Source organism: Engystomops pustulosus, chromosome 1 (genome assembly GCF_040894005.1).
Source record: "Engystomops pustulosus chromosome 1, aEngPut4.maternal, whole genome shotgun sequence".
Taxonomy (NCBI): domain Eukaryota; kingdom Metazoa; phylum Chordata; class Amphibia; order Anura; family Leptodactylidae; genus Engystomops; species Engystomops pustulosus.
The window spans coordinates 29,174,447-29,199,394 of NC_092411.1; the positions used below are offsets into that span (position 1 = coordinate 29,174,447).

The 24,948-nt window shown below is 42.4% G+C and overlaps 2 protein-coding genes across 3 annotated transcripts; both read right to left on the reverse strand.

The window, feature by feature from the left end:
- Positions 1-1,344: 1,344 nt before the first annotated feature.
- PLK2 (polo like kinase 2) lies at positions 1,345-8,654 on the reverse strand. 2 transcript variants are annotated; one of them, XM_072136726.1, is made up of 14 exons: positions 8,551-8,654; positions 5,296-5,403; positions 5,097-5,213; positions 4,878-5,007; positions 4,615-4,702; positions 4,422-4,517; positions 4,132-4,330; positions 3,895-4,042; positions 3,699-3,790; positions 3,473-3,590; positions 2,969-3,209; positions 2,735-2,864; positions 2,268-2,378; positions 1,345-2,146 (listed from the first exon to the last, which is right to left on the reverse strand). In XM_072136726.1, exons 1-14 carry the CDS (start codon positions 8,605-8,607, stop codon positions 1,955-1,957), a joined length of 1,827 nt encoding a protein of 608 aa, XP_071992827.1. In that variant the 5' UTR covers positions 8,608-8,654; the 3' UTR covers positions 1,345-1,954. The 2 variants fall into 2 exon arrangements, with proteins under 2 accessions (XP_071992827.1, XP_071992818.1); XM_072136717.1 differs by lacking the exon at positions 8,551-8,654 and adding an exon at positions 5,911-6,173.
- A 1,927-nt stretch (positions 8,655-10,581) lies between these two features.
- LOC140115765 (adenine nucleotide translocase lysine N-methyltransferase-like) lies at positions 10,582-24,203 on the reverse strand. Its single transcript, XM_072132865.1, has 5 exons — positions 24,030-24,203; positions 19,764-19,868; positions 16,531-16,671; positions 16,397-16,447; positions 10,582-10,758 (listed from the first exon to the last, which is right to left on the reverse strand). The coding sequence occupies exons 1-5, from the start codon at positions 24,201-24,203 to the stop codon at positions 10,582-10,584; spliced, it is 648 nt and encodes a 215-aa protein (XP_071988966.1).
- Positions 24,204-24,948: the final 745 nt, after the last annotated feature.

Consider the following 24,948-nt stretch of genomic DNA (forward strand, 5'->3'; position numbering starts at 1 on the left):
GTTCGGCCTCTCCACCCTTCCCCAGATTCCTGGGGATCCCATTCTTGTGATCCGTGGGGGCTCAGCAGTCAGACCTCCCACTGTCCAGCTTTATTTCCTGTATATAGGGGATTACCTGAAAACTTTTATGACTATTAGCTGCAATTACAAGCTCCAGTGTTCAGGGTTGGCTGGGAGGGAAAAGACTGGAGCAGTCATCTGAGCGCCAAGGTTGTTTGAATAGACATGATCCCTTTCTAAGAATCGGATGCTTGTCACTGGATGAAGGTGGTAAAGGACTTTCCGTAGCCCTTTTGAATATCTCAAGTTTTCGGGCATTTATATGGTAAAGTGTGACTGCAGCCAATAGCGGTAACTTGCTTTCCATTTGACGCAAGAGCAAGTTCTGGTTCCTTATGGCACATGTGAAAACCCGATTCGGCAATTTATATACAGTCAACCAGGACTGGTAAGAAAATAGCCCCTCATAACAATTTAAGGGTATATTTCAGGTAGTGTTTGCAGCTTTATCCATGAGATCCATACAGATTCATGGGATTTCAGAGTAATTCTACAGGACCCATTGAGATACTGCAGCCATTTCTGAAACATTCAACTGGGTGAGATTACACTGAAATGGTCACATCTTATATAAGAACCAAGATGTAGGGGAGTATTGTAGAGACTGTCTAGTCATTACAAGTTTTCCCCCCCATATTGCTTAATTGGTGGGTTCCCTGGAGAAAACAAAAACTTCTGCTAGTGACAGCAGAATTTCAGACCGTGAACCCCCCACTGCATTCATTTGGGATACAATAGTACCCCATTCTCGTCATCTGTAGTCACTGGACAACCCCCTTAGGTTACTGGGGTTGCTCCAAGGCCTAGGAGCCCATTAGGAGTTTCTTCCATGTGTAAGAGAACAATAAAATAACCCATATATTATTGTAGGGGGGGTCCAAAGGCAGATAGGAGTCAGGTAGCTTTATGTTCCACCTCTGCAAAGAATGTATCCGTGAGCTACGGCCCTGTATCCGTGAGCTACGGCCATGTTAAAGATGCTAATTCTGCTATACAGCTCTTGGCTCTGGGACACCAGTCTTGAGTATTGCAGTCAGTTGTGCGCAGTTTCCGGACGCCCACAATTACAGGTTATATTACATTCCATCAACCCGAATGTTACAGGAACTGATCATTGACTTTGAGAACTAATATATGTAGTCACTCTGGTTTATGGGCTCTTACAAGTTATAATCACCTTGAGTCGTACAATTATGTGCTGTGAACCAATTTTTACAATAAAAAAAAAAAATTTCTTTGCACGATGAATAAGATGGAATACAAACAGAGGAGAAAACACATCAGTACTTTTCATGTATTTATTGCCAACAATGTATACAATGTATACTTAAAATAATTAAATGTCCAAAAAAAGGTCATAAATACTTCACTTTTGGGCTGTAATAAATTATTATAATAACTAGGAATGCACTTGTCCAGCCACAAATGTGGGTATTAAAACAAAAATATATATATTATATATGGCCATAGTTCACAGTTTTTGCAGCAGTAAGCTGCAGCTATCACAGCGATTCCACAACATCACATTCTCGTCTTCTAAACGCCAACAACGTTCTATTTTTTTCCGGAATCCTGAAAATGTTCACAGTTCAAAATCCACGACCATCGAGATGCTCTCCATAGAGCAAGACATTGTCACCCCACTTTGACGGACTCTTGCTAAAGTTCGTGTCACAAAAAAAAAAAAATATTACTTTCCACAAAGTATCCTCCAAATCTAAGATCCAACAAAGCAGGATGAATTGATCTACAGTCTGGTTCCAGCCCAGCGTGCTACGTAGGAAGTTTGTTTTCGTACCACCTCCTCTTTCCAACGTGCCAGGTTCCAATGCTCGACACTTGTGTTCTCACAGTGAAGGACTTTATAATCCTCTATGTTCCTGGGAGCCTTCATTTAATTGCACCTCTGCAACAACATGTTCAATGCATATTCCATCCTGTTCCTCAGGTCATTTGAACCACCCGACATGAGTAGTGTGCTCAACCGGAAGGTGGTGGACATCCTATCTTCATTGATGTAGGTCAGAAGATACTCGTCACTTTGGTTGGCTATGATTATTTTCGTGTGATCATGGTAGAAATTAACCTGTTCATGAGGAAAAAGGAACAAGATTAGTCACAGTTGATACAGTAGGTCATTTTACAAGGTTCAGGTTGGTCCACCACACATCATGGTTGGTCCAAGGTCGGAAAAGGCAAATATTTACCTGAAATGTTCCATCGTTGAACAGCATCATGAGGGCCTTGTCAGACTTTAACCACTGAAGGAGATATAACCGAGGTCTGCACACATCTGTTACACTGGGCAAGTCACCACCCTACGAAGAGAACCATCAAAACAAACATTAGTCAAGAGCTAGTGGTATATACTTGGAGACCATCAGTTGATTTATTGCATTTTCTAGGGTAACTAATACTAAGAGTATGCAAACTGGCTCTCATTTAGGAGGAAGAATGTAAAAAGAGCTACCATTTGGTTGCCAAACCCCTTGACTTTAGATGATGAGCCAGACATTAATCTTTTCCATCTCTTCCTTATGGATGCCAGACAATTTGCATAGCAACGAGACAATACACACCTGAGGCTTAGTGGCAAGTTTCCACAAGGCAATGGATGTGGGCCACTATGCATAGGTTTAAAGATATGGATCAGTCAAATGAGAAGAACACTTACATCCATGAGGTTCTCCTCCATGTAATGAGAGAAGTATTTCAGGACAGTCACTTGGCTGATGAATTGCTCTGGAGCTTCAGTGGCAGCAAAGATGGAGCATTGGCCAAGTTCAGCGTAGTAGTGCACAGTCCTAAAAAAAAGAAGGCGAGTGCCATCAGCATTAGACATCCAGTCCAGAGGAATGTAGACAGTCAACAGGTTATTAAAATGAGACTGCTCACGTGAAATACTCACTTTTTGTCAGGCAGTAGACTCATGTGTGCCCCATTATTAAACAGGACGCCAACCGTGTGATCCGACAGCTGGTAACCAAAACCGTATTTATTGGAGTAGTCGACCCATTTCGTTACCCAGTGGAATGAGGTGGTCAAGTGCTCTTTTGGAATACAATCAGAATCGGGCATGTTCTCTAAACAGCCTCTGAGGACTCTGGCCACAGTATCAGCCACGCTGCCCATTGTGCTGTCTTCTAGACCTGAAAGTAAGCAAATGGATACATTACTACCAATTACAGGCTCGTGTGCCTATGGGATTCTTGGCACATATTCAGCAATCTGAACTACCAGCCTGCTCCATGCAATTATCATCTTGTGCTGGTTTATTCCAAGCAGCGAGCACATTTTTATAATTGTGCTGTCAACGTCCCGGCTTGTGGCAGTGCCAAGGCAGCTGAGAGTCTAATTGTATGGAGCGATAACTAGTATGGTGGCGGTCAATAGCCCGATAGGTTATACTTACATTCACTGCTGCTGCTACAGCTGCCGAGGGTCCCACGAACAATCATTCGTATAGTGTCTCCCATCTGCTGCTTGTCAGGCTTGTCAAGGACATTTGACTTTGAAAGGGTTTTGCTTTCCTGTAAGTCAAGAACAAAGAACCTAAGGATCAAGTTGAAGATCAACAGCGCCCAATATTTTCCAAAAATAGACCATCTAACACAGAGCTGTAAGAAAGTTCAACTAACCTCATCCGTTCTGGGATTCTGGTGAGATATGGAGGTTTTCTTCAAGTCTTGTCTCAGCTTGTAAATTTCTTCATCTTCCTTTGCTAGTTTATCTGTGAAGCAATGAATCCTAGTTAGATCATTGACGTAAGATAAGACAAAGAGACAGAAGAGATTTCCACCTCATCGATTTCTATATGAAGAGACAAGAACTTACTGTGGTTATCCAAATATTTCGCCTTTTCTTTCTTCCCACCAAAAAGAGCTGCAGCCGCTTTCTTGAAGAAGCTCTTGGCCGGACTTGACAGGTGGAAGTCAGGAGCGGTGTGACAACAACTAGAAGGAAGCCGTTCTGGTGTAAAGCCCTGGAGGGAAAATGTAGTCCGTAAGTGTCTGGCTATGAGATGAACGTAAAGTGTGAACAGCGCATTCAGAGAGATGAATCACTACTGACCTGGGTGAAGAAGTCGTGCTGAATGATTTCTTCGAGACTAGGCCTGTCTTCAGGGTTCCTGGACAACATGCTAGCTATGAGATGCTTTGCAGATGACATAAGAGAAGACGGCAGGGAGTACCTTGCCTCCCGGATGCATCTGTAAGTCTCTTTAAGATTTGTGGTTTCGAATGGAGGTCTTCCAAGCAGCATAGTATACCTATATCAATAAACATAATATGTAAGGGCCCGTCCTTCACCATTACAGTACCATAGTCTTATCCCACCATTAATGCATCCAAGATACTTACATTACACAACCCAATGCCCAGATGTCAGATTCACAACCATGTCCTTGTTTGTTAAGCACTTCAGGTGAGAGGTAATTTGGTGTGCCGCATATCGTCCTGCAGAGATCCAAGGAGAGAAAATTAGTCATCCAGATCGCATGCATAGCATCTATACAGAGGTCTAGATGGGATCAGGACAAGCAGTAAGACCTACCTTCTCCTTAGTTCCATAGGTTCTAGTCTAGCTGCCAGGCCAAAGTCGCCCACTTTCAGCTCCATGCTTTCGTTAATAAAAAAATTTCCTGAAATGAGAATAACCAACATTAGATTTGCTTAAAAATTGCAAGTTTCAATATTACATTACAGGAATGCTGCACAGATGTAGCAGAGCCAAGTTTGCTACTAATCATCTGACAATACAAATTAAAACCAAGAAATCTGCTGCCAAACAGGATTGCAACTATAGAGAATATTTACCCAATTTTAGATCCCGGTGGAGGATTTCTTGCTCGTGTAGATATTTCAAGCCAGAGACGATCTGTTTGAGGTAGTATCTCACTTCAGGATCTGTCAGTACTTTCCTTGTCTTCAATATATGTGCCATAGACTGGAGAAACAATAGGAGATGTCATTAGCCTTTGCCAGGGGGTGACCAGTCCACACTGCAGCTCTATGCCAGGGTGCAGGGATACCTACCCTCCGACTGCAGTACTCCAGCAATATGTAGATGTTCTCCTTATCCTCGAAATAGTGATAGAACTGCACGACGTGTCTGTGGTTCAGGGTCCGGTGTAATTCGATTTCTTTGTCGATCTGGAAAGAAGTGGAATTTGGTTAATTTCCTATACATTGTATACAATGGAGCAATAACCCTACACACCGTCACATCACCTACCTTCTCTCTCTGATGAGGCTTGGACACCCTGCTGTGCGGGATAATTTTGGCAGCGTAGATTTTGTTTGTTGTCAAATCGGTCATTTCGTAGCATTTTGCAAATCCTCCCTACAAAGGACAAGAAGTGACATGAGTCCAGGTCTTTGGTTAAAAAAAAAAGCCAAAACCCAAAAAACAAGACGCCTTGCGACAAATGTGTAACGTAAAGACAATGCAAACATAAACCGTGCAACATATTTCTCTACAGAGGATCCTGACATCTTCATAACAAAGGATCCATCTCTACAAGACATATTTCCCATTCTGCGCTTTACTTGTCGCTACAGATCATCCCCTTTAAATCAAATACACAGATTTTTTTTATTTTATTTTCACTAAATTCACTTTTAGAAGAAATCAGACTAGATTTGCATCCAATTTTTGGTAATATCTGATCCCATATGCTCTAGAGGGGTCGCAATTTAGCCAAAATTTGATTAGAGATGAATGCACAAAGGAAAGAGAAGGTCCAGCTGACACATAGCTCCGGAAGGGCAGCAGTTTTAGGACATTATCTCTGCAAATGTTCATGTAAATCCAATGCAATCCAGGGATGCCAGTGCTGCAGATGTTTACCTTGCCAAGCACCTTGCCCCTGCAGTAGCGCTTCCCCGTGCTGGGGTCAGTGATAATCCTGGACACCTCGGTGCTGGAGGCTGTGCAGCTGTGCTGATGTCCCTGCTGCTCCGCCTCAGCCGGCAGCTTCCACCTCCTGCTGCCCGGAGCCTGCTCACACATCTTGCTCCCGTTGTTTGGCTGGTAAGTAATATTCCTCAGTATTTCCATCACTCCTCAGCTCCACCATTCGCTGCTACAACCAGCGCCGTCTGCGGACTGCGAGCACGGGCACTGCCTTATATAAGATGCGCCTGACACGCCCACTACACGTCAACAAAGCCCGCCCCCTTCTGTGGTCATTGCCTGGGCATATCTCTCTGCATTGCTGGAGCTCGGCTGTCACCTCACCTCCCCCCCCTATAGTGACAGCAGTGGTAGCCCCCTAGAAAATAAATATGAATGAAATCAATGTAATAGACAAAGCTGGACAGTACCATTCTGCAACACGGGGAGGGATCGCGTCTGAGGCGATTTATCCGCGGCGAGGGATTAACCCTCTGTTTGCCAGGTTTAAGGAAGTGCTCTGGTGGTCTCAGTCATGTAATATGTATTTAGTTTACAGAAGACCTCAGCTAGATAGACAAAGGAAAGCACAGACAGGGCTTATGAGGGTGTATATAGTCATCAGGTTTATGAAACGGATAAAATGCCCTCCTATTTCACCCCCTTCCCCACTATTCTGTCATATTTCTGAGTGTTTATAATAAATTTGGTGGTCTAGGATGATGAAGGGGTTAATACTGATATCTTAAGAGCCGTGTTCACACTATGCATTTGATTTAAGTACAGAAACTTAATTCAAGTGCAGTAGGGGAGGAGCTTGTTGGACGCTAGATGCATTTACCCCATAAACACTTGCAATTGGAAACGAGCGTGTTTTTTTCCGGGAAACACGTGTTGCTGGTCTGTTATCGCAAGCGTTTAGGTCTAAATGCATCTACGATACGCACAAACTCCATCGCGCTGCACTTTAACACAATGTTAACACGATATTTTACCAACATTGTATTAACAACACAAACATTAACTCAGTTAACACTTGTAAAAGCAAATGTTAACAGTAATGTAATAAGGCAAATCTCCCCTCCTCGGCTGTTATATTGTGTATTAAAACGCAATGTAAACGCCACGTGTGAACATAGCCAAATACTGATATTTTGCAATGTTTAGGATGCCTACAGGTTAGTCTCTCTGGTGGTCTAGGGTGATGAAGGGGTTGATCCTGATGTCTACAAATCTTAGTGTGGCCATAGGTTAGTATATCCGGAGGTCCAGGATTATGAAGGGGGCGAATACCTGAATGTATAAATTCTTAGTGTGATGCCACACGTGGCGTTTGGACCGCGTTTTTTGACAGGTTTGACCAATTATCTTTATTCAAACTGGTCAAAAACGCATGCGTTTTTTGACAGACTGCTTAAAAACGGTACAAAAACTCGTTCCAAAAACGCTGCGTGTGGCATCACCGTTAGGCTGGCTATAGGTTAGTATCTCTGGGTGGTGTAGTGGTTAAACTGCTCGCCTCCCCATCCACAGGTTTGATGTCAGATGTGGACCCCCAACAATAAATAAAAAGGCGGTCCACCAAATTAGAACGGTGGGGGATCAAAAATCCAGCACTTTGATTGGCAACACTGCATGTTTTTTTTTTACTGTCAGCAATCAATCATTACACATCAGTCAATTTCCAAACGCTGCAGAAACGCGTCAGAATCGCCACATGTGAATGTGCCCCAAGGGTCCAAGCTCCCCGGGGGTTTCACTGTTACAGGAACAACTGTGAGAGGTTTCCGTTCACTGATAGATTGAGACTATAAAGGGAATGAAGAATCAATGGAGCAAAGAATAAGCAGAGATGTGTTGTGGGTCATCCAGGCATATGGTATACATAGTACCAGCATGTAATGCAATCCCATAAAGCAGAGGATGCAGGTAGGCGGAAGCAGCAGGGGGCTCGTCCCTGCCAGGAGTTACTCTCCCACAGTGTGACAAGCTCAGGCATGTCCGCACCTCTCCGCTGTCACACCAGACTTGTACAGGGAAGGTGATCGCTCTTTGATCAGCGCCGGCCTCTCACCATACACAACATTACTGCTGGATAACACATCTATAACGTCACCGCAACTGCTGCAGACAACCATAAGGCTTGGTGCAGAGCGCCACTTAGAGGCCGTCCGAAAATTCCTACTCTCCTTCTCACATGCACAGAAATATTCACAATTCTTCAAATGAAAATCCATTCCAATAAAATACCGATGTAGAATCTGGAATTTTTCTTCGGAATTTTTAGTCTTGTTTAGACAAAATTAGTGTCCACATTTTTTCAAGATCAGGTTTTTTTATTAGTTGCTGTGGGTAACGCTGATAGTTTTAGGTATAAGGCCCAATAAGCGTTGTAGCTGCACCTCCGGAGCGGGTTTCTCGGTTGTCAGGGGGTGATATATGTAGAGATGATGCAGAGATACTAAACCTATTGGTGTTCTTACCTTGCAGAGGAGTAGCCTGAGGCAAGTGAAGGCAGCACGTAGTCAGTCATGGGCATGTCAGGCATTTTATTATTATACAGTACATTCCTTTCGATTACTAAGGATGACTTACCATTGGACCGGTGTATAGTTTTGCCTCTGTAGGTCTCTCCGCAGGTTGGTGTGACATAACGTGGCATCAGTGCATAAGACAAGCATGGAGGGTGTGATCTGCACAGACAGCAGGGGCGATTGTTACATTACATTCTAATACATTCAGCAAAATGAGGGACCCAAAGGAGGCAAAAACACGTCAGATTATTTGTCTTTTAAGGTACCCCCTTATGCGTTGGACGGTCCGCATACAATTATCAAATGTGTATCCGTCCCGTTCCTAACTTTAAAGTTAAACAGGTGTCACCTTTCATGGTATTTTTTGGATTTATTGCATAAGTTTAGAAGTATAAGAAAAAAAATTCTAATGCAATGTCTCCCCCTAGTGGCAGTAAGTATGTGAATCACGTCTTACACCATATCAAGTATTTAAAAGAACATGTGCTTATCCCAATCATCGCTTTCAGGATGGTTCCCCTGTAACAGTGATGGCAAAGCTTTTAGAGACCGGGTCGCCAAACTTCAACCAAAACCTACTTATTTACCATTGAGTGCCAACTTGACAATTTAAACCGTAACGTATTGCTCTCTTTTGTTCCACAACAGTTAATCGTATCAGCCCCCTGAGGACACCAATACAGTTGAGAGCAGGAAGGCAAATTAAGACTTCATTGTAGCTTCTCTCCAAGGTCTCTCTGTACAGAAAGAATCGTGGGGCCAGTAGTAGGACCTCCAAAAATATTCTGGCCCTGTTCACACCATCTTAATCCTCTTGCAGTTCAAATCAGTCAAGGATACATCACCTTAAAAGAGTGCCGAGAGCTGCATCTCAATTGTCTAGGACTGCAGAAGATTTAAGTCCTGTCTGGTGAACTTTGTTCTAGCAGCCTGAGTGCCCACAGAAAGGTCTCCGAGTGCCACCTCTGGCACCCGTGCTATAGGTTCGCCATCACTGTCCTATAATATGTATGGACAGGCAGGGTAATAGAGGGACGGTGGTTATGAAACATACACTGACTATTGGATTACCCATCGCAGATCTAAATGTAAGCTCCCGGCCAAAAATAAGGTAAGGAAAAATCAATCTAAAGGGGGCAACGTGCTTAAAGGAAATCTACCATCAGAATCCATCATGATAAACCAGGGACACCTACTCATACATCCAGGCACCATGACTCTGGTAATTGTATTATATTTGTTATTCATGGCCTCCTTACGTCTAAAAGCAAATTTTTAAATTATGCTAATGAGCCTGCAGGGCTACTCCGTGCTGCAGTTTCACAGGCTTTTACACTGTCTCACCCTCCCCTGCTCCCTCAGCACTTACCCCTCCTTTTGCCCGATGTAGTTCTGAGCAGCCCTGCGTAATCTATGTGCGCAATATAAAAAAAGGAATGATTAATTATGTTAAAAGTTTTTAACTTTTAGTAAAGCAAAATTTCTGCTATTTAACAATAATGGATGGGCTCAAAAATTTGTCCCCCTGTGCAGCATTCATACCATGTTTACTCTGCCCCACAGTACAACACTGTTTATAGAGGGCTATAAAATATGAAAAGTGCCAATCAATACGGCTGTGTTCACACCTGCGTTTCCAGGGGTTTGGTCAGGAGAGTTCTTTGCATATTTATTTTACAAAAAAATATGCAAATGTTCTGGTGAGGGATTGGTTGATGTGTTATGTTTCCATTAAACGAAACTATAACAGAAAACTTGTGTTTTAATATATTACGGATTTTATTATTGATGGATGAGAAGTGAAACAATGATGCAATGTGATCACAGATCTGTGCTGGGCTTTCATCCATTCCCTAGTACAGCTGCTCCCTCTACTGGTGAAATGAGGTACAGCTTGCACTGCTGCTGCTAGTCGCTGCTGTTTATAACAATCTGATGAGAATGGAATTATGAAAGCTGTTGCTTCTCCTCCCATAATTCTAACTTTACATGAATTTACATAATAATTTAAATTATTTCACAGCAAAAAAAAAAAAGGTGAATCGATAGCAACGGTGATCTGATAATCTTCAAGCTGTATCATTGAATTACTTCAAGAAGGAGAGTAATCTGAAATGGTCCTAATGTTGGCCATATCGTAAGCCCAGACATGGTCCAACCCAGAACCTTCGCTGCATGTTGGTGACCAACCACTTAATGGAAAGCGACAAACAATCACCCGGGCGTCATCAGGAAGTTCATCCGCTAACTTCTTCTTCAGGGTTTCAACCTCATGGAAAGAAGACATCAAAAAAAAATAAAACATTTTAAATCACCCCCCTTGTTCTCTAGAATGCATATAAAAATAGACAAAAATCCTGAAAATGTTAAACACCCCCAAGACCCAAAATGCCTGGAACTAACTGCCTGATCTATTAAAAAAAATAAAAATTATAATCCCATATGATGAACCACATAATGGAAAAATAAGTGGCACGTTTTACCATCAAGATTATGATACAAAGTCATCACGTCATGGAAGTTCCTAAATTGATATCAATGAAAACATAAACTGCTCCCACAAAAATGACACCTTACAAACGGCTCCATGTGCTGGAGTCCGGCAAAGTCACAGATGACAGACAATGCAAAGACAATTGCTTTAGCAAAGTTTTAGATTTATTTTAACGCTATTAAAGGGGCTTTCCCATAAAGCAAGTTAGGTCCTATCCATGGGATAGGGCCTAACATGCTGATCGGAAGGGGCACCATGGATCACAAGAACGGTTGCGCATGCGTGGGGTGCTCTGGTCATCTCGGGGAGCTGGCGAGGGGTGCGACGGGGATACATCGGACTTCAGTTCTTGTGATCAGTGGGGGTCCCATCACTGAGACCGCCCACTGATCAGCAAGTTAGGCCCTATCCTGTGGATAAGGTCCAATTTGCTATGTGGGAAAACCCCTTTAAGACATAGCAAATCCATATAAACGAAATATCTCTGTGACCTTATTGACTAGGAAGAATCAATGGGAAGCTTTTAGGACCGCACTGTGAAAGCTCTAAAAACCAAGCCCATAAGAAAATGGCAGAACTGTATTTTCTTTGTCAATTCTACCACATTTGGATTTTTTTTCCAGCTTCCCAGTACATTGCATGGAATATTACAATGTATCCTGCGAATAAGCCCTATAAAAGGAAAAATGAAAAAAAAAAAAAACAAAACTGACATGGCTTTTGGAATCCAAAGAAGAAAACCAAGAATGGGGAACAAATGTAAAGGCCTTGGTGCTAAAAGGGTTTAAGCATAACTAAATCAGAGAAGCAATTTTTGTTTTATTTTAAAAATTAATAGAGCAGAATAGATACAGGCAGTCCCTAGGTTACATAAAAGATAAGGTCTGTAGGTTTGTTCTTAAAGGAAACCTACCACTTGTAGTGGCAGGTTTCTGATGGAAATACCGGGCACCAGCTCAGGGTGAGCTGGTGCCACAGCTTATTTTCGTTAGTGTTTTAAACCGCGGTATCGCGGTTTAAAACACTTTTTAAAAACTTTATAGCCGGCGCAGGGAGGTACGCACTCGGCGCTTACCATGCGCGCGGCTACATAGGAAGTGAATGAGAGCCGCGTGCACGGTAAGCGCCGAGCGTGTACCTGCCTGCGCCGGCTATAAAGTTTAAAAAGTGTTTTAAACCGCGATACCGCGGTTTAAAACACTAACGAAAATAAGCTCCGGCACCAGCTCACCCTGAGCTGGTGCTCGGTATTTCCATCAGAAACCTGCCACTACAAGTGGTAGGTTTCCTTTAAGTTGAATTTGTATACTTTATCATTGTAACCCCCAGACAATTTTTTTTTGGTCTCTGTGACAACTGGATTTTAAAAATGTTGGATTGTCATTAGAACCAGGATTAACAATAAAGTTTCATTACAGACACAAGTGATAACTGTTTATTGTAGCCAAAGGCTAAAGTACAGTAAATTGCCAACATCCAGAGGTCCGTTTGTAACTAGGGGCCATATGTAAATCAGGTGTCCTTAAGTAGGGAACCGCCTGTAATAGTAAACTTTGTATACTTCATTAAGTAAAGCAGCTTCTATGTGTTTTTTTCTGCTTCTTTCCCCTACAATGCGTGAAGTTCATCTACTTCAGACTGATACATGTTCAAGAGAGGCCTGGATGACTTTCTGGAGAGAAAAAATATCACGGGTTATGGGGATAAAACATTTATTTAATTCTTGAAGGTTGGACTTGATGGACTTGCGTCTCCTTCCAGCCTTATATACTATGATACTATGATAAGAAGGCTAATAATTAACTCTTTCCATAGTTAGATCATATTTACCTTGATGATTCATCTCTGTGATGAGATTAGACTATCCAGGGACGGGCTGTAAAGAGTTTAGACACTTTATCGGGTTCCTTTATCTCTCAGCTGTCAGTAGATACAGGACAGGAAGCTGATTTACACAAACAGAAGGCAGGGGAAAAGAAGGACACAGGAATATAATCAAGTTTATTACCAAGTGTATTATTATCATCTGCACTAATCGTTTATGTGATTGTGTTGAAGGTTTCGTTACGTTTTAAGATACAAGAAAAGACTGAGGTGCGATTCCTCCACTTCTTACTTCTCTGCAAGAAAATTGAATTCTTAAACTTGATGTATGAGAAACTAATACAAAGACTAAATCCAATAGGAACCACTCAAGAACAGTTTCAATCTGTCTAGGTAAAATGAAGGCTGTATTCTTCCTCCATCAATGTAACGGATAGATGGTTATAGACTAAGGAAATGAACGTCATGCTCCCTGATAGTCATCGCCCTCTAATTGCATTTACAAATTTAGTTGAAGTATTAATTTTGTGCTTGCGAATTACCTGTTTTATGGAGTAAAAGAGCAATTACATGATTTCCAACAGGACATAAAGTTAATGAAGCGCAAAAATGAACTACGCATTCAAGTTCTCGTGAACAAATCTGAACGGCAAATGTGAAAGCTAATGACAAAAAAAATAATCTGCTCGTAACCCAGTTCTGTGCTGGTGACGGAGGTAATGAGCGCAGTGTTATTAGACGTCTTTATAGGTCATGTTTACTTGCTCTCCTTACACTCTGGCGTACAACCGCCCTCCAAAGGGAAATTAAGGAGAATTTGTACCATAAATGAAAAATCACCTCTAAATCTGCATCCTGTAAAAAGCAGTCACACGAAATGACAATTGCAACAGAATCCGTAACTGGTTGTCACTAGTGGTGCCCCCATCTTGACAGAAATAAAAAACAGAAATTAAGATTTATTTGATAATTTATTAAAACTTGAAAAACTGAAATATAACATGATCATAATTATTCAGACCCTTTGCTGTGACTTTCATATTTAACTATTTCCTTCTAATCCTCCTTTAGATGGTTCTATTCCTTTACTGGAGTCCAGCTGTGTATCATTAAAATTATTGGACTTCATTAGGAAAGGCACACACCCGTCTTTACAAAACCTCACAGCTCACAGAATCATGAGGTCTAAAGGACTGCCCAATGAGCTCAAAGACAGAATTGTGGCAAGGCACAGATCTGGCCAAGGATACAATAGAAATTCTGAATCACTCAAATTTCCTAAAAGAACAGTGGTCTCCACAATCCATAAATGGAAGAAGTTCAGGACAAACACAATTCTCTCTCAACCTGGACATCCAGCCAAACCAATCGTGGGAGAAAAGCCTTGGTGAGCGAGGTAAAGAGGAACCTCAAGATCACTGTGCTTCAGCTCAAGAGATCCAGTAGGGAGATGACTTTGTGAAACCTTCACTACAGCCTCCACCAGTCAGGGCTTTATGGAAGAGTGTGCTGATGGAAGCCTCTCCACCGTGCATATATGAAAGGTGCTTACAGTTTCCAAAAAAACACACGAAGCACTCAGAGACCATGAGAAATAATATTCTATGGTCTGATGAGACGAAGATTAAACATTTTGGGGTTAATTCTTAGGGGTGGAGAAAACCAAATGCTGCCCATCACCTGCCAAATACAATCCCAGCAGTGAAAGATGGAGGTTGCAGCATCATGCTATGAGGGCAGGGACAGGACCACTGCTTGTAACTGAAGGAAAGATGAATACGGCCAAGTACGGAGATATCCTGGATGAAAACCTCTTCCAGATGCTCTGGACCTCAGACTGGGCCGAAGGTTCACCTTCCAACAAGATAAAGACCCTAAGCCAGAGTTCTTCACCTAAACCCAATTAAACCCCGGTCCCAATACTGAGCACCGTGGCCATAGCGTGACCAAGGCCGCATCAGCCAGCCACTCCGGTATTCTGTGCTGTCTACAACCACAGAAGAAAGGCTAGGACCTGGTGGGGGATGTTACAAGTGGCGTCACGAACAGGATGATCTACTTCTGTGCCTTATGCTGGCACTTTGAACTGTCATTTTATTTAACTGTGCTGCCATACGGGTTAAGGCCCTACTGTGATTAGACTTTGGAAGACAGACTGTTTAATAATAATAATTCCTTTATTTATATAGCGCACACAGATTACAAATCGCTGCACAGAGCTTGCCAAATCATTCCTTTCCCTAATGGGGCTCATAATCTAATTAACCTACCAGTATGTTTTGGAGTGTGGGAGGAAAGTGGAGGACCGCGTTTTATTGCTGCCTTGTGCTGTTGAGCGCTGCTCCAGCACCAATGGTGTTAAATACCTGCAAAGAACTGTGTCCGCTCTCTGCTACATCTGCTGCAGCGCCTGCCCCCTGTGCAAGTGGTGTGAAGTACCTCAAAGGAGGAGCGGAAGCCGAAGCGATCCGGTGGGGAAGAGTGTTAATCAGCCATCTTGGATTTCACTGCACTCAATTTCCGGGAAGCCAGCTGATCCAACCGGAGTGCCGACTCAAGTGCCCTGCATCCAGAGAGGAGCACCAATCACCTTGGCTGAGCATCTCCTGTCTGCTGATCGTCTGGAAAAGAGCCATCGTGCATTGGAACTGTCCTGTCACCGCAGCTGATCCTGAACGAGTACTGCTGGGGAAGTTAAAGTGTGGAGAAATTATATCCGGAGTTAGGTGTATATTGGCTCGCCTCCCAGGATAGTGACTGTGCCATAAAGGGACCACGTCCCCATTACCAGCCATCGCCCCTAGCAATGGACATTCATAAGCCTCCTTGCCTCTCAGATTTAAATACTAGCCCGACCACGTCAGATTAGGAAGATGTCACTGTGCTAGAGTAAATCTGCAATACTATGAAGTAAAAGTCCTGCATCCAGGCAAAAGCAATGTCTTGTATGAATAAAACTCCACTTTATTCAAAAAAGATTAAAAACATATAGTTACGTCGTATAACATAATTATCTGACGCGTTTTGGACCGTTCACGGTCCTTAGTTGTAGCCTTCGAGCTAAAAATAAAATTCTTTGGGAAAAGACAGAAGCCCCAAGATTCCCCCATTAGCCCATTCCCTGCAGGAGACTTGGAAGGATATCATCCACCTTGACCCTAAAGAGGCTGAGAATTCCCTGCGGGAACAATTTATCAATGGGCTTCTGGATAAGCATCATAAATATCAATTAAAAAATGGTGTGCCTCCATTATTCTTGCACACACCACCTACTGGAGACCTGTCAGGCCGTAGGACAGTCCTCCTGTCCCAATAACAAGCACCGTGACCATAACATTCCCAAGGCCGCATAAGCCAACCCCTCCAGTATTCTGGGCCCCGGCTGTCTACAACCACCGAAGAAAGGCCAGGCCCCGGTGGGGGATGTTGTGAGAGTTCTCCAAGAACAGGGTTTAGATTGGAAAGCATTTGCCTGGGTAGCAGCTCCTGCTCGATATGCTTGAATTGGGTTTCAAATCGAAATTCAACGAAAGAACAACTCAAATGTGCAAATGAAAGACTGATAGAGAAAACTAAGAGGGCTACTTACAACACTCGGTGCCAGGAACACAGTGACATTTTTATAATCCGATAGATCTGCCTATGGAAGAATAATAATCAAGTGAATTCTGAGTACTTGACTATTATTTATATGTTAGACACGAAGAATTAAGATTTACTTACACTCCAAAAATCTTCCTTGAGGAAAGTTGCCTGATCCTTAGAAACTCCTCTTTGATATGCTAAGACTTTGGCCCAATTTAACAGAATGGGATTCAACTCATAGCCGGTGCTGCGAAATCCTAAAGACGCTGCAGCAAAAACCTGAAAAGCAAAGATTTTTTTTCATAGGAAAACCTCTGTACAACAAAATTGTGAAATACAGGCAGTCCCCGGGTTACATACAAGATGGGGTCTGTAGGTTTGTTCTTAAGTTGAGTTTGTATGTAAGTCGGAACTTTATATTTTATCATTGTAATCCTAGCCAGAACTTTTTTGGTCTCTGTGACAATTGGATTTTTAAAATGTTGGGTTGTCATAAGAATCAATATTAAAACTAAAGCTTCATTACAGACACATTTGATAACTGTTACAGCTGATTATTGTAGTCTAGGACTAAAGTACAGTAAATTACCAATATCCAGAGGTCCGTTTGTAACTAGGGGTCGTATGTAAGTCGAGTGTTCTTAAGTAGGGGACCGCCTGTATGTAAGTATTTTCAACTAAAAAAAAATAAACTTTCAATAAAAAATATAAAACAAATTTTAAAATTCAAAATCACTCCCTTTCCCTAGAACCCGTATAAAAATAAACATGTAAAATCATAAAACATATTAGGTATAGCCACATCCCGGAATGTCCGATCTATCAAACGATAAAAGCAGTCATTCCCACAAGTAAACCCATAAATGAAAAATAGTGCCCAATTGACTTCATCAACACTTTTTTTGCCTATTTTAAATATATTTTTTAAATAAAAGTTAGCAAAAGGTCGTACAGTTGTCAAAATGATAATGATAAAAAGGTGATAACATCTAGCAAACAATGACACCTCACACAGCTCTATAAAAAAAAAAAAAAAAGTTGTGACAAAACGGGTGACAGAATATGACGACAAAAGGTGTTTTTTTAATTTTTTTTTATTTTTTAAAAATTTAGTAAGACACAAATAAACTATGAAAATTTGGTATTTCTGCGATCATACTGAACCAAAAAATAAAGCGAAGGAGTAAGCTCAACCCTACAATAAAAGCCGTAAAAAATAAAGCCCAACAGAATATGGCGAACAGTTTTTTTTTTTTTTTTACTAATTCCACCACATTTGGAATTATTTTTCAGCTTCCCAGTACATGGCACAGAATATTAATGGTGCCACTGAAAAAAAAATACAATTTGTCTCGCAGATAACAAGCCCTCATATAGCTTTGTAAACAAAGAAAAAAAATCAAAAATACAACTTGCGGAACGGGCAGAGTGAAAAGCGGAAATGCAGAAATACTTAAAAACTTTGTCTTGAAAGGCTTATTCCCACAAATACAGGATTCTTAAATATACTCTGGATAACAAAATAACACATTCTCTAATTCACTGTTATTAACAAAAATACAGAATTCCACAGATATAATTCCAACCTGTCTCGATTAGTCCCGGTGTACACAATTTTGGTTCCCCCTGAATCTGTCCGTAAATCTTCTGACTATGGTTGAACAATTTCCTCTAGCTTACCTTGCATTACAGAAGAAGGGGGAGGGGCACTTCCTTGTTCAGCCGCGCAACTAGCAGCGTGGAGAGGACACAGGAGCAGCTGCTCTGCAAATAAGATAAGCTCTGTATACGAGGGAGGGGGTGACATAGAAGTGCTGACTGTGTTTTATTGAGCAGGTGATGCAGCGAGCGAGTCGCGTTTTATATCCATCTCATGACACTCATCTGTCTCATCTCTCTTTTTCTATATGTCAGATACTAGTACAGTGTTCAGAAGCTAAATGAAAGTGTATATAAAGCCCTGTACCCTGATAATCAAGCACATTGTCATCACACAGCATCTCATAGCAAGGAGGAATCATGAAGAGTCCTCGCCCACACACTGACCATCACTGAGTGATAGGAGATAAAACAGCAATAAAACTGTGTAAAATTGCAAAGTAAGGAGTTAAAAAATTATCTTTATTGTGTAAACATCACTAGGGGGTTCAAATTGAGAACTTATTTCATGGGCAAACCTTTTTAAGGGACTCAACCATCAATTCTGACTATACAAAGCTGCAGACAGGTCTTAGTTGTTGGCAACCAATACTTTATGTATATTGTTAGTAGCAGCAGGACCGTGAAAAATGCATTTATATTCCAGGATTGTTCTATTTTTTAGGAACAGAAATCACTGATTGATGCAATAAAGGACTTTCCATTTTCATCTGGAGATGAATATGTGTAGACTGAAGGTAACTACCTGTAAAAATTATACAGCTAAAGGAAAATGGAAAAACTGGTTAAAATAGGATAAACCTCTGATCCATTTACAGGCAGTATGTAAAAGATAGGTTCTTTGGGTTTGTACTTAAGTTGAATTTGTATGCAAGTTGGAATTGTATATTTTAGGATTTTAGCTCCAGAGAATTTTTTTTTGCCCCAGGGACAATTGGAGTTTCAAAATTTTTTGCTGTAATGGGACAAAGGATTATCAATAAGTCTTCATTACAGACACTTTATAGCTGATTATTGCAGTCTGGAACTATAGTAACATCCAGAGACTTCACCAGAGGTCACAGTGGGCAGAGGGGTCTGTCAGTAATTAGGGGTCGTCTGTAAGTCGGGTGTCCTTAGGGGACCGCCTGTACCTACTTCAGCAACAGAGTTCCATTGGCACAAAATCTTGGTGAGTATCTGACCAATAGAACACTAAAACGGTATTTCCAACCTAGATTTAAGCCCTCCAGTCAGTAAATGTAGATGTTTGATATCTGCTCTGGTAAAGGTCTCAGTATTTACAAGATTGCCCCTTTGCAAAATGCATTGGGGGAGGGTGGGGGTAGGTATTTACTGAGCAGACAAGGCTTGTAAAAATCCTCCCACTGATTTTCACATGTTTTCGCCCCGTCATGCCGCTTTTGACTCAACGGGGCACAAAGTGGGGTGGGTGGAGGTGTTAACACCTGGCCCAAAAAAATTTAAAACGTCCCTGCCAGACTTCTACTGAACTATCCAATGTGTGGGACACCGGCAGCTGGACAATTAAGACTGGTTTTTAAGACACCGGACTTAATAAATGACCCCCATCTTGTCACCACCTACTATTGTCCACGTAGTATAAAAATTCATCAGGAAACTTTCCATTTTTCATAAGTGAGAATACAAGAGGAGAGGTTTCATCTCTACCTACAACTATAATAAGATGATGGATGTCACATCTACCTTACCAGTCTTCCATCGCCAGATCCAAGGTCCACCAATCTTCCTTTCCGCCCTTGCAGTAGTTTTACCACATTAGCAGTTTGAGTCTTGCCAGAAGGTAAATACGGGACCTGTGTAAATAAATTTAGTGGACAATAGAAATCCCGTTTCTTAAAGAAAAAAGTTAGATTTTTTAGATTTCATTCAAACCCTTTAAACAATCCTCTAAAATAAACTGGACCTTAAAAATGAGAGCTATATTTTCTGTCTTTTGCATTTTGTCATTCCTTAGCACAGGCAGAGGGTGGGTTTAAATTAAGACCAAAAGATCTTTGTACAGCTTTTCATTCTGCCGTTATATAACCGTAAGGGACAAGTTATACTTTATAAAGTGGTCATTAAATTTATATTAAAAAGTATTCTACCACCTCTTATAATCTTCTGGCAGCATGTTGTAGAGAAATGCACTGAGATGTACAACGTTCCTTTATTATTTCTGTGTCTTGTAACCTTTAACAAGATATTCCCTGTTTGATCCATATGCTAATGAGAAAGTTTGTGCACCTAGAAGATGTCCTCAGTCAGTAAGTAAAACCTCAGCCTCCTCAGTTTCCTTAATGTCGACTCCAACTTTACCTTAGTCATTGTAGTAGTGCTGAGATAAATGTGGGCATTTCTTCCCAGTGATTTATTATTTTAATCTATATCATGGGAGCTTCACTACTGAGCATGTACATAAAGTGCAACACACGTTTATCTCAACTAAAAGCCTAAAATAGGAGGCACAACCCTTGCTGACAGGCCACGTGTGACCTGTCAAGCTATGAGTTGCGTCCACTCCCTGCTGACAGCGTCCAATTAGCTCTTCCATAACTAATGGAAGCGTTAATTGCTGGGTAGCGGTGAGTGCAGCTGAGAAGCTCTCACTGCCCCCAAATCTTCTCCTGCCCCTCCACTCTGTGTCCTGACTCCGGACACTGTTTGTATGCTTAGGGCTAAGGACACAGAGCAGGGGAGGACCCAGAAATGGTAAAAACTTGCCGCTTGTAGTTTACTGCTCCCGGGTCCTCTCCTGCTTCTCCTGGCTCCAGGGCCTGATACCAGCACATACAACCATCACGGGACACAGAGGTGAGGCGCTTTCGGGTCTCCTGTATTGTTAGTCTGCTATGGGGTTTTATTATTGTCTACTCTGGGGGGGATCTCTCAATTACTATACATGTCTTCTCTCGGGTCTCTAGTACTATTATTATCTGCTCTGGGGTCTCTAGTACTATTATTATATGCTCCAAATGCAGTATTTGGTTTCCAGGGTGTTGGCTTTGATCATATGAATAAAATGTTCAAAGATCTATTTATGTGTAATTCTGAATTTAATAGAATATAGAAGGACATCATTGAGATCCTGTCACTTTCTTGGTTGACAGGCTGGTGGTGGACTGTGGGCCAATGTTTTACATCTTCCACCAAGGGACTTCAGTGTTTTTGCACCTAAATTTTCTAAGTCTCTATGGCAAGTGGAGTGTAGAGGTTGTGGGTTCAAATCCCTGGCTGGGCAAAAGATGATTTAAATTGAATTAGAGACCTTGTGTCTGGGGAAGCCCTGGGGGATGTGGAGACACCATATATGGACAAATGGTGATATTACCTTGATGACATGGTCCCTGCTCTACCGCTTACCCGACACTTCTACACAAAGGATTTCCTGCCCGATGTCTGCTCTGCAGACAGATACAAGGAGTCTGTAGTCTGTGGAAGTCATTCAGTACTGCAAACCTGGCATTGAACCACTCTGGCTTTGAAAGTAATGCATAATTATCGAAATTTTGGTGCATCGTGAAACCCTATTTGGACCTCAGACGGCACCGAAGCCTCACCTTCCATCAAGACAATGACCCTGAGCACACAGATAAAATAACACAGCAGAGGCTTCAGAACATCTCTGTGAACATTCCTGACTGGTCCAGACAGAGACTGGGACTAAACCCAATTGAGCATCTTTGGAGAGTCTTGAAAATGGCCACCACCAATGTTCACCATCCAACCTGAGGGAACTGGAGAGGATCTGCAAGGAAGAGGCAGAGGATCCCCAAATCCAGGTGTAAGAAACTTGTTTCATCATTTCCCAGAAGACTCCTGTACTGGCTCCAAAGCTGCTTCTACACAATACTGGGCACCTATCACCATATGATATCTCTTAAAGGAAACCTAGACACATATACAGGGTGAGCTGGTGCCAGAGCATATTTTTGTTAGGGGAACAAAGCCCCAATCGCCGTTTTATAAGTTATATTAACTTATAACTCGGCGCACCGCACTTGGGCACGGCGCACCATGCGCGTGCCCGTGCGTGCGCCGAATTCTAATGTGCTGGAGAAACAGGCCGTGCTAAGTTGCGCAGGCGCGCGTGTGCCGGAGAGCTCGGTGACGTCACCGGCTCTCCAGCACATTAGAATTCGGCGCACGCACGGGCACGCGCATGGTGCGCCGTGCCCAAGTGCAGTGCGCCGAGTTATAAGTTAATATAACTTATAAAACGGCGATTGGGGCTTTGTTCCCCTAAGTTATATTAACTTATAACTCGGCGCACCGCACTTGGGCACGGCGCACCATGCGCGTGCCCGTGCGTGCGGCGAATTCTAATGTGCTGGAGAGCCGGTGACGTCACCGAGCTCTCTGGCACACGCGCGCCTGCGCAACTTAGCACGGGGAAACAGGCCGTGCTAAGTTGCGCAGGCGCGCGTGTGCCGGAGAGCTCGGTGACTTCACCGGCTCTCCAGCACTTTAGAATCCGGCGCACGCACGGGCACGCACATGGTGCGCCGTGCCCAAGTGTGGTGCGCCGAGTTATAAGTTAATATAACTTATAAAACTGCGATAGGGGCTTTGTTCCCCTAACAAAAATATGCTCTGGCACCAGCTCACCCTGAGCTGGTGCCATGTATATGTGTCTAAACCTACCACTTTTAAGTGGTAGGTTTCCTTTAATAAATTAGAAAAAATATCTACATTTTTGTTTTGGGGGTGCAGAATGTACATTGCAAAAAAAATCATAATTTTTTTTGTCTTACCAATTGAGTGAAAAATATAAAGGGGTCTGTATGTTATCAATATAACCTCCCCCATAGGATCAGGGGTCAGAGCGGAGGATGATGGAGGATGCACAAAAACTTTTTTGTATACATTGACTGTATGAATAATCCTCTGTTATTATATAAGTAGTACTTTGCCCTTTATCTTTTAAGTGGATTTGTAGGAATCAGCACAAGATAAGAATGGTTTAGATCTATTTTTTGATAGTGGAGAACATTTTTGTATATTTTGTACAATGGTAGTCTAAAATAGAGATTCCCTTTTAATGGGTTTTCCAACAAAAAGCAGCTTATCTGACGGGATAGGGCAGTGGTGGCGAACCTATGTCACAGGTGCCAGAGGTGGCACTCTAAACCCTTTCTGTGAGCACCCAGGCCTTCACCCCAACACAGAGTTTGCCAGCTAGAACTAAAGGCTTTCTCCTGTGATCCAGTACAGCCCAGGACGTGCCATGCTCAGCGCTATTTGGCTGCCAGGGCTACAGGAGGAGCAAGAAGGTGTGGATAGAGATGGATCGTCATTGGAGCTCCTGCTCTGAGTCCCCTGATCCTTCCTCTTCAAGGGACCCTGGTGGGAAGCTAAAATCCAAATTTCTCTATCATCTTTCTATTGTATTGGTGAACTCAGGAAGCCAATACGATTAAAACCTGTGGTACAGCAGGGATCAATAAATGACTGCTTAAATTAGCACTTTGCGTTATATAAGTGGGTTTTGGTTGTAGCTTGGGCACTCCATCTCCGTCCAAAAGGTTCGCCATCACTGGGATAGGGGATAATAAACTTGGGGAACTCTATTGTGAGTTGTTTGGGGTTTCAGTAATTGGATTTCTAATGATTGAATGAGGCACTTGAAATAATTAGAATTTTAATATCTGTTTAATTAAGGTCGGTTTCACATTTGTCCATGATCATGGACGTGAGAAGTTTCGAACCACGGACTGATCACTCTGCTGGGGACTGAACTCTGTGAATTATATTGATATATGAAGCACAGAGTTATTGTTACCCCAATATGTAGCAGGGCTGACAGTACATTGTTGGCTCTGCTACATATTAGGGAACAAGACCTCCGTTATATCAATATAATGTATGGAGTTCAGTGCCCAGTATTGTGATCAGCCTGTGGCCCGGCAATTCTCACATCCGGACAAATGTGAAACCGGCCTTCAATAACCATTGAGTAACCATTTAATCCCCACCTTAAGTTTCCAGGGAACTTTGCGAAAACCTGGTAGGACAAAAAGACTCCACAGAGCATAGACAGAGGCCGTCATACCGGCCACAGCCCATGGTGCCCGCGAGGAGGGAGGCTCTTCGTGAAAAAGGAATCTTGTTGTCTTATGAAATAAAATGGTGTCAACGTCATCTTCCATCATTCACTCACCAAACCTGTAATCAGAAAATAAGGACTGGGCCATAAATCTGCCGGTGACCAAAAGCACACTAAAAGCGCTACACGCATAGGAACATTGGGCGTAATATATCATTAGGCGGCTCCTTACAACAGTTCTACGTCTGTCTCTGGAGCTCCGCTGTCAGATTTATTAAAGTGGCTTTGTCCCTTAATAAATCTGCTTCTTGTGTCATAATCATAATAATTCCTTCATTTATATAGTGCACACAGAGTACACAGCGCTGCAATGAGTTTGGCAAATCAGTCCCTGTCCCCAATGGGGCTCACAATCTAATCAACCTACCAGTATGTTTTATGGAGTGTGGGAGGAAACCGGAGGACTTGGAGGAAACCCACGCAAACACGGAGAGAGAACATACAAACTATTTGCACCTAAACATAAAGTAGCAATTCATGAATTCAGTCCTATTCTGAAAAATAGTCTATGCAAATAATTTGGCGCGAGCAGCGTCTATTTCAATATGACTTTGCCCCGTCTTATGTTCATTTGACGCAATGGAAAGTCACAAAACAGCATTTGCCTCACCGCTGCGCCAAAACGACTATGCATGAAAAACGCAAAAACGCCAATGACTCCTTGCCAAATCTGACCAGGAAAGTCAGTTTTTCACGCCTCTCACTCCGATGTGATCTGCACCGCACGTGTGAAGGAGGCCTTAGGCTTCTCAAAGTCACTTGAAAGCGGAGTTTTCCCTCCAAACAGA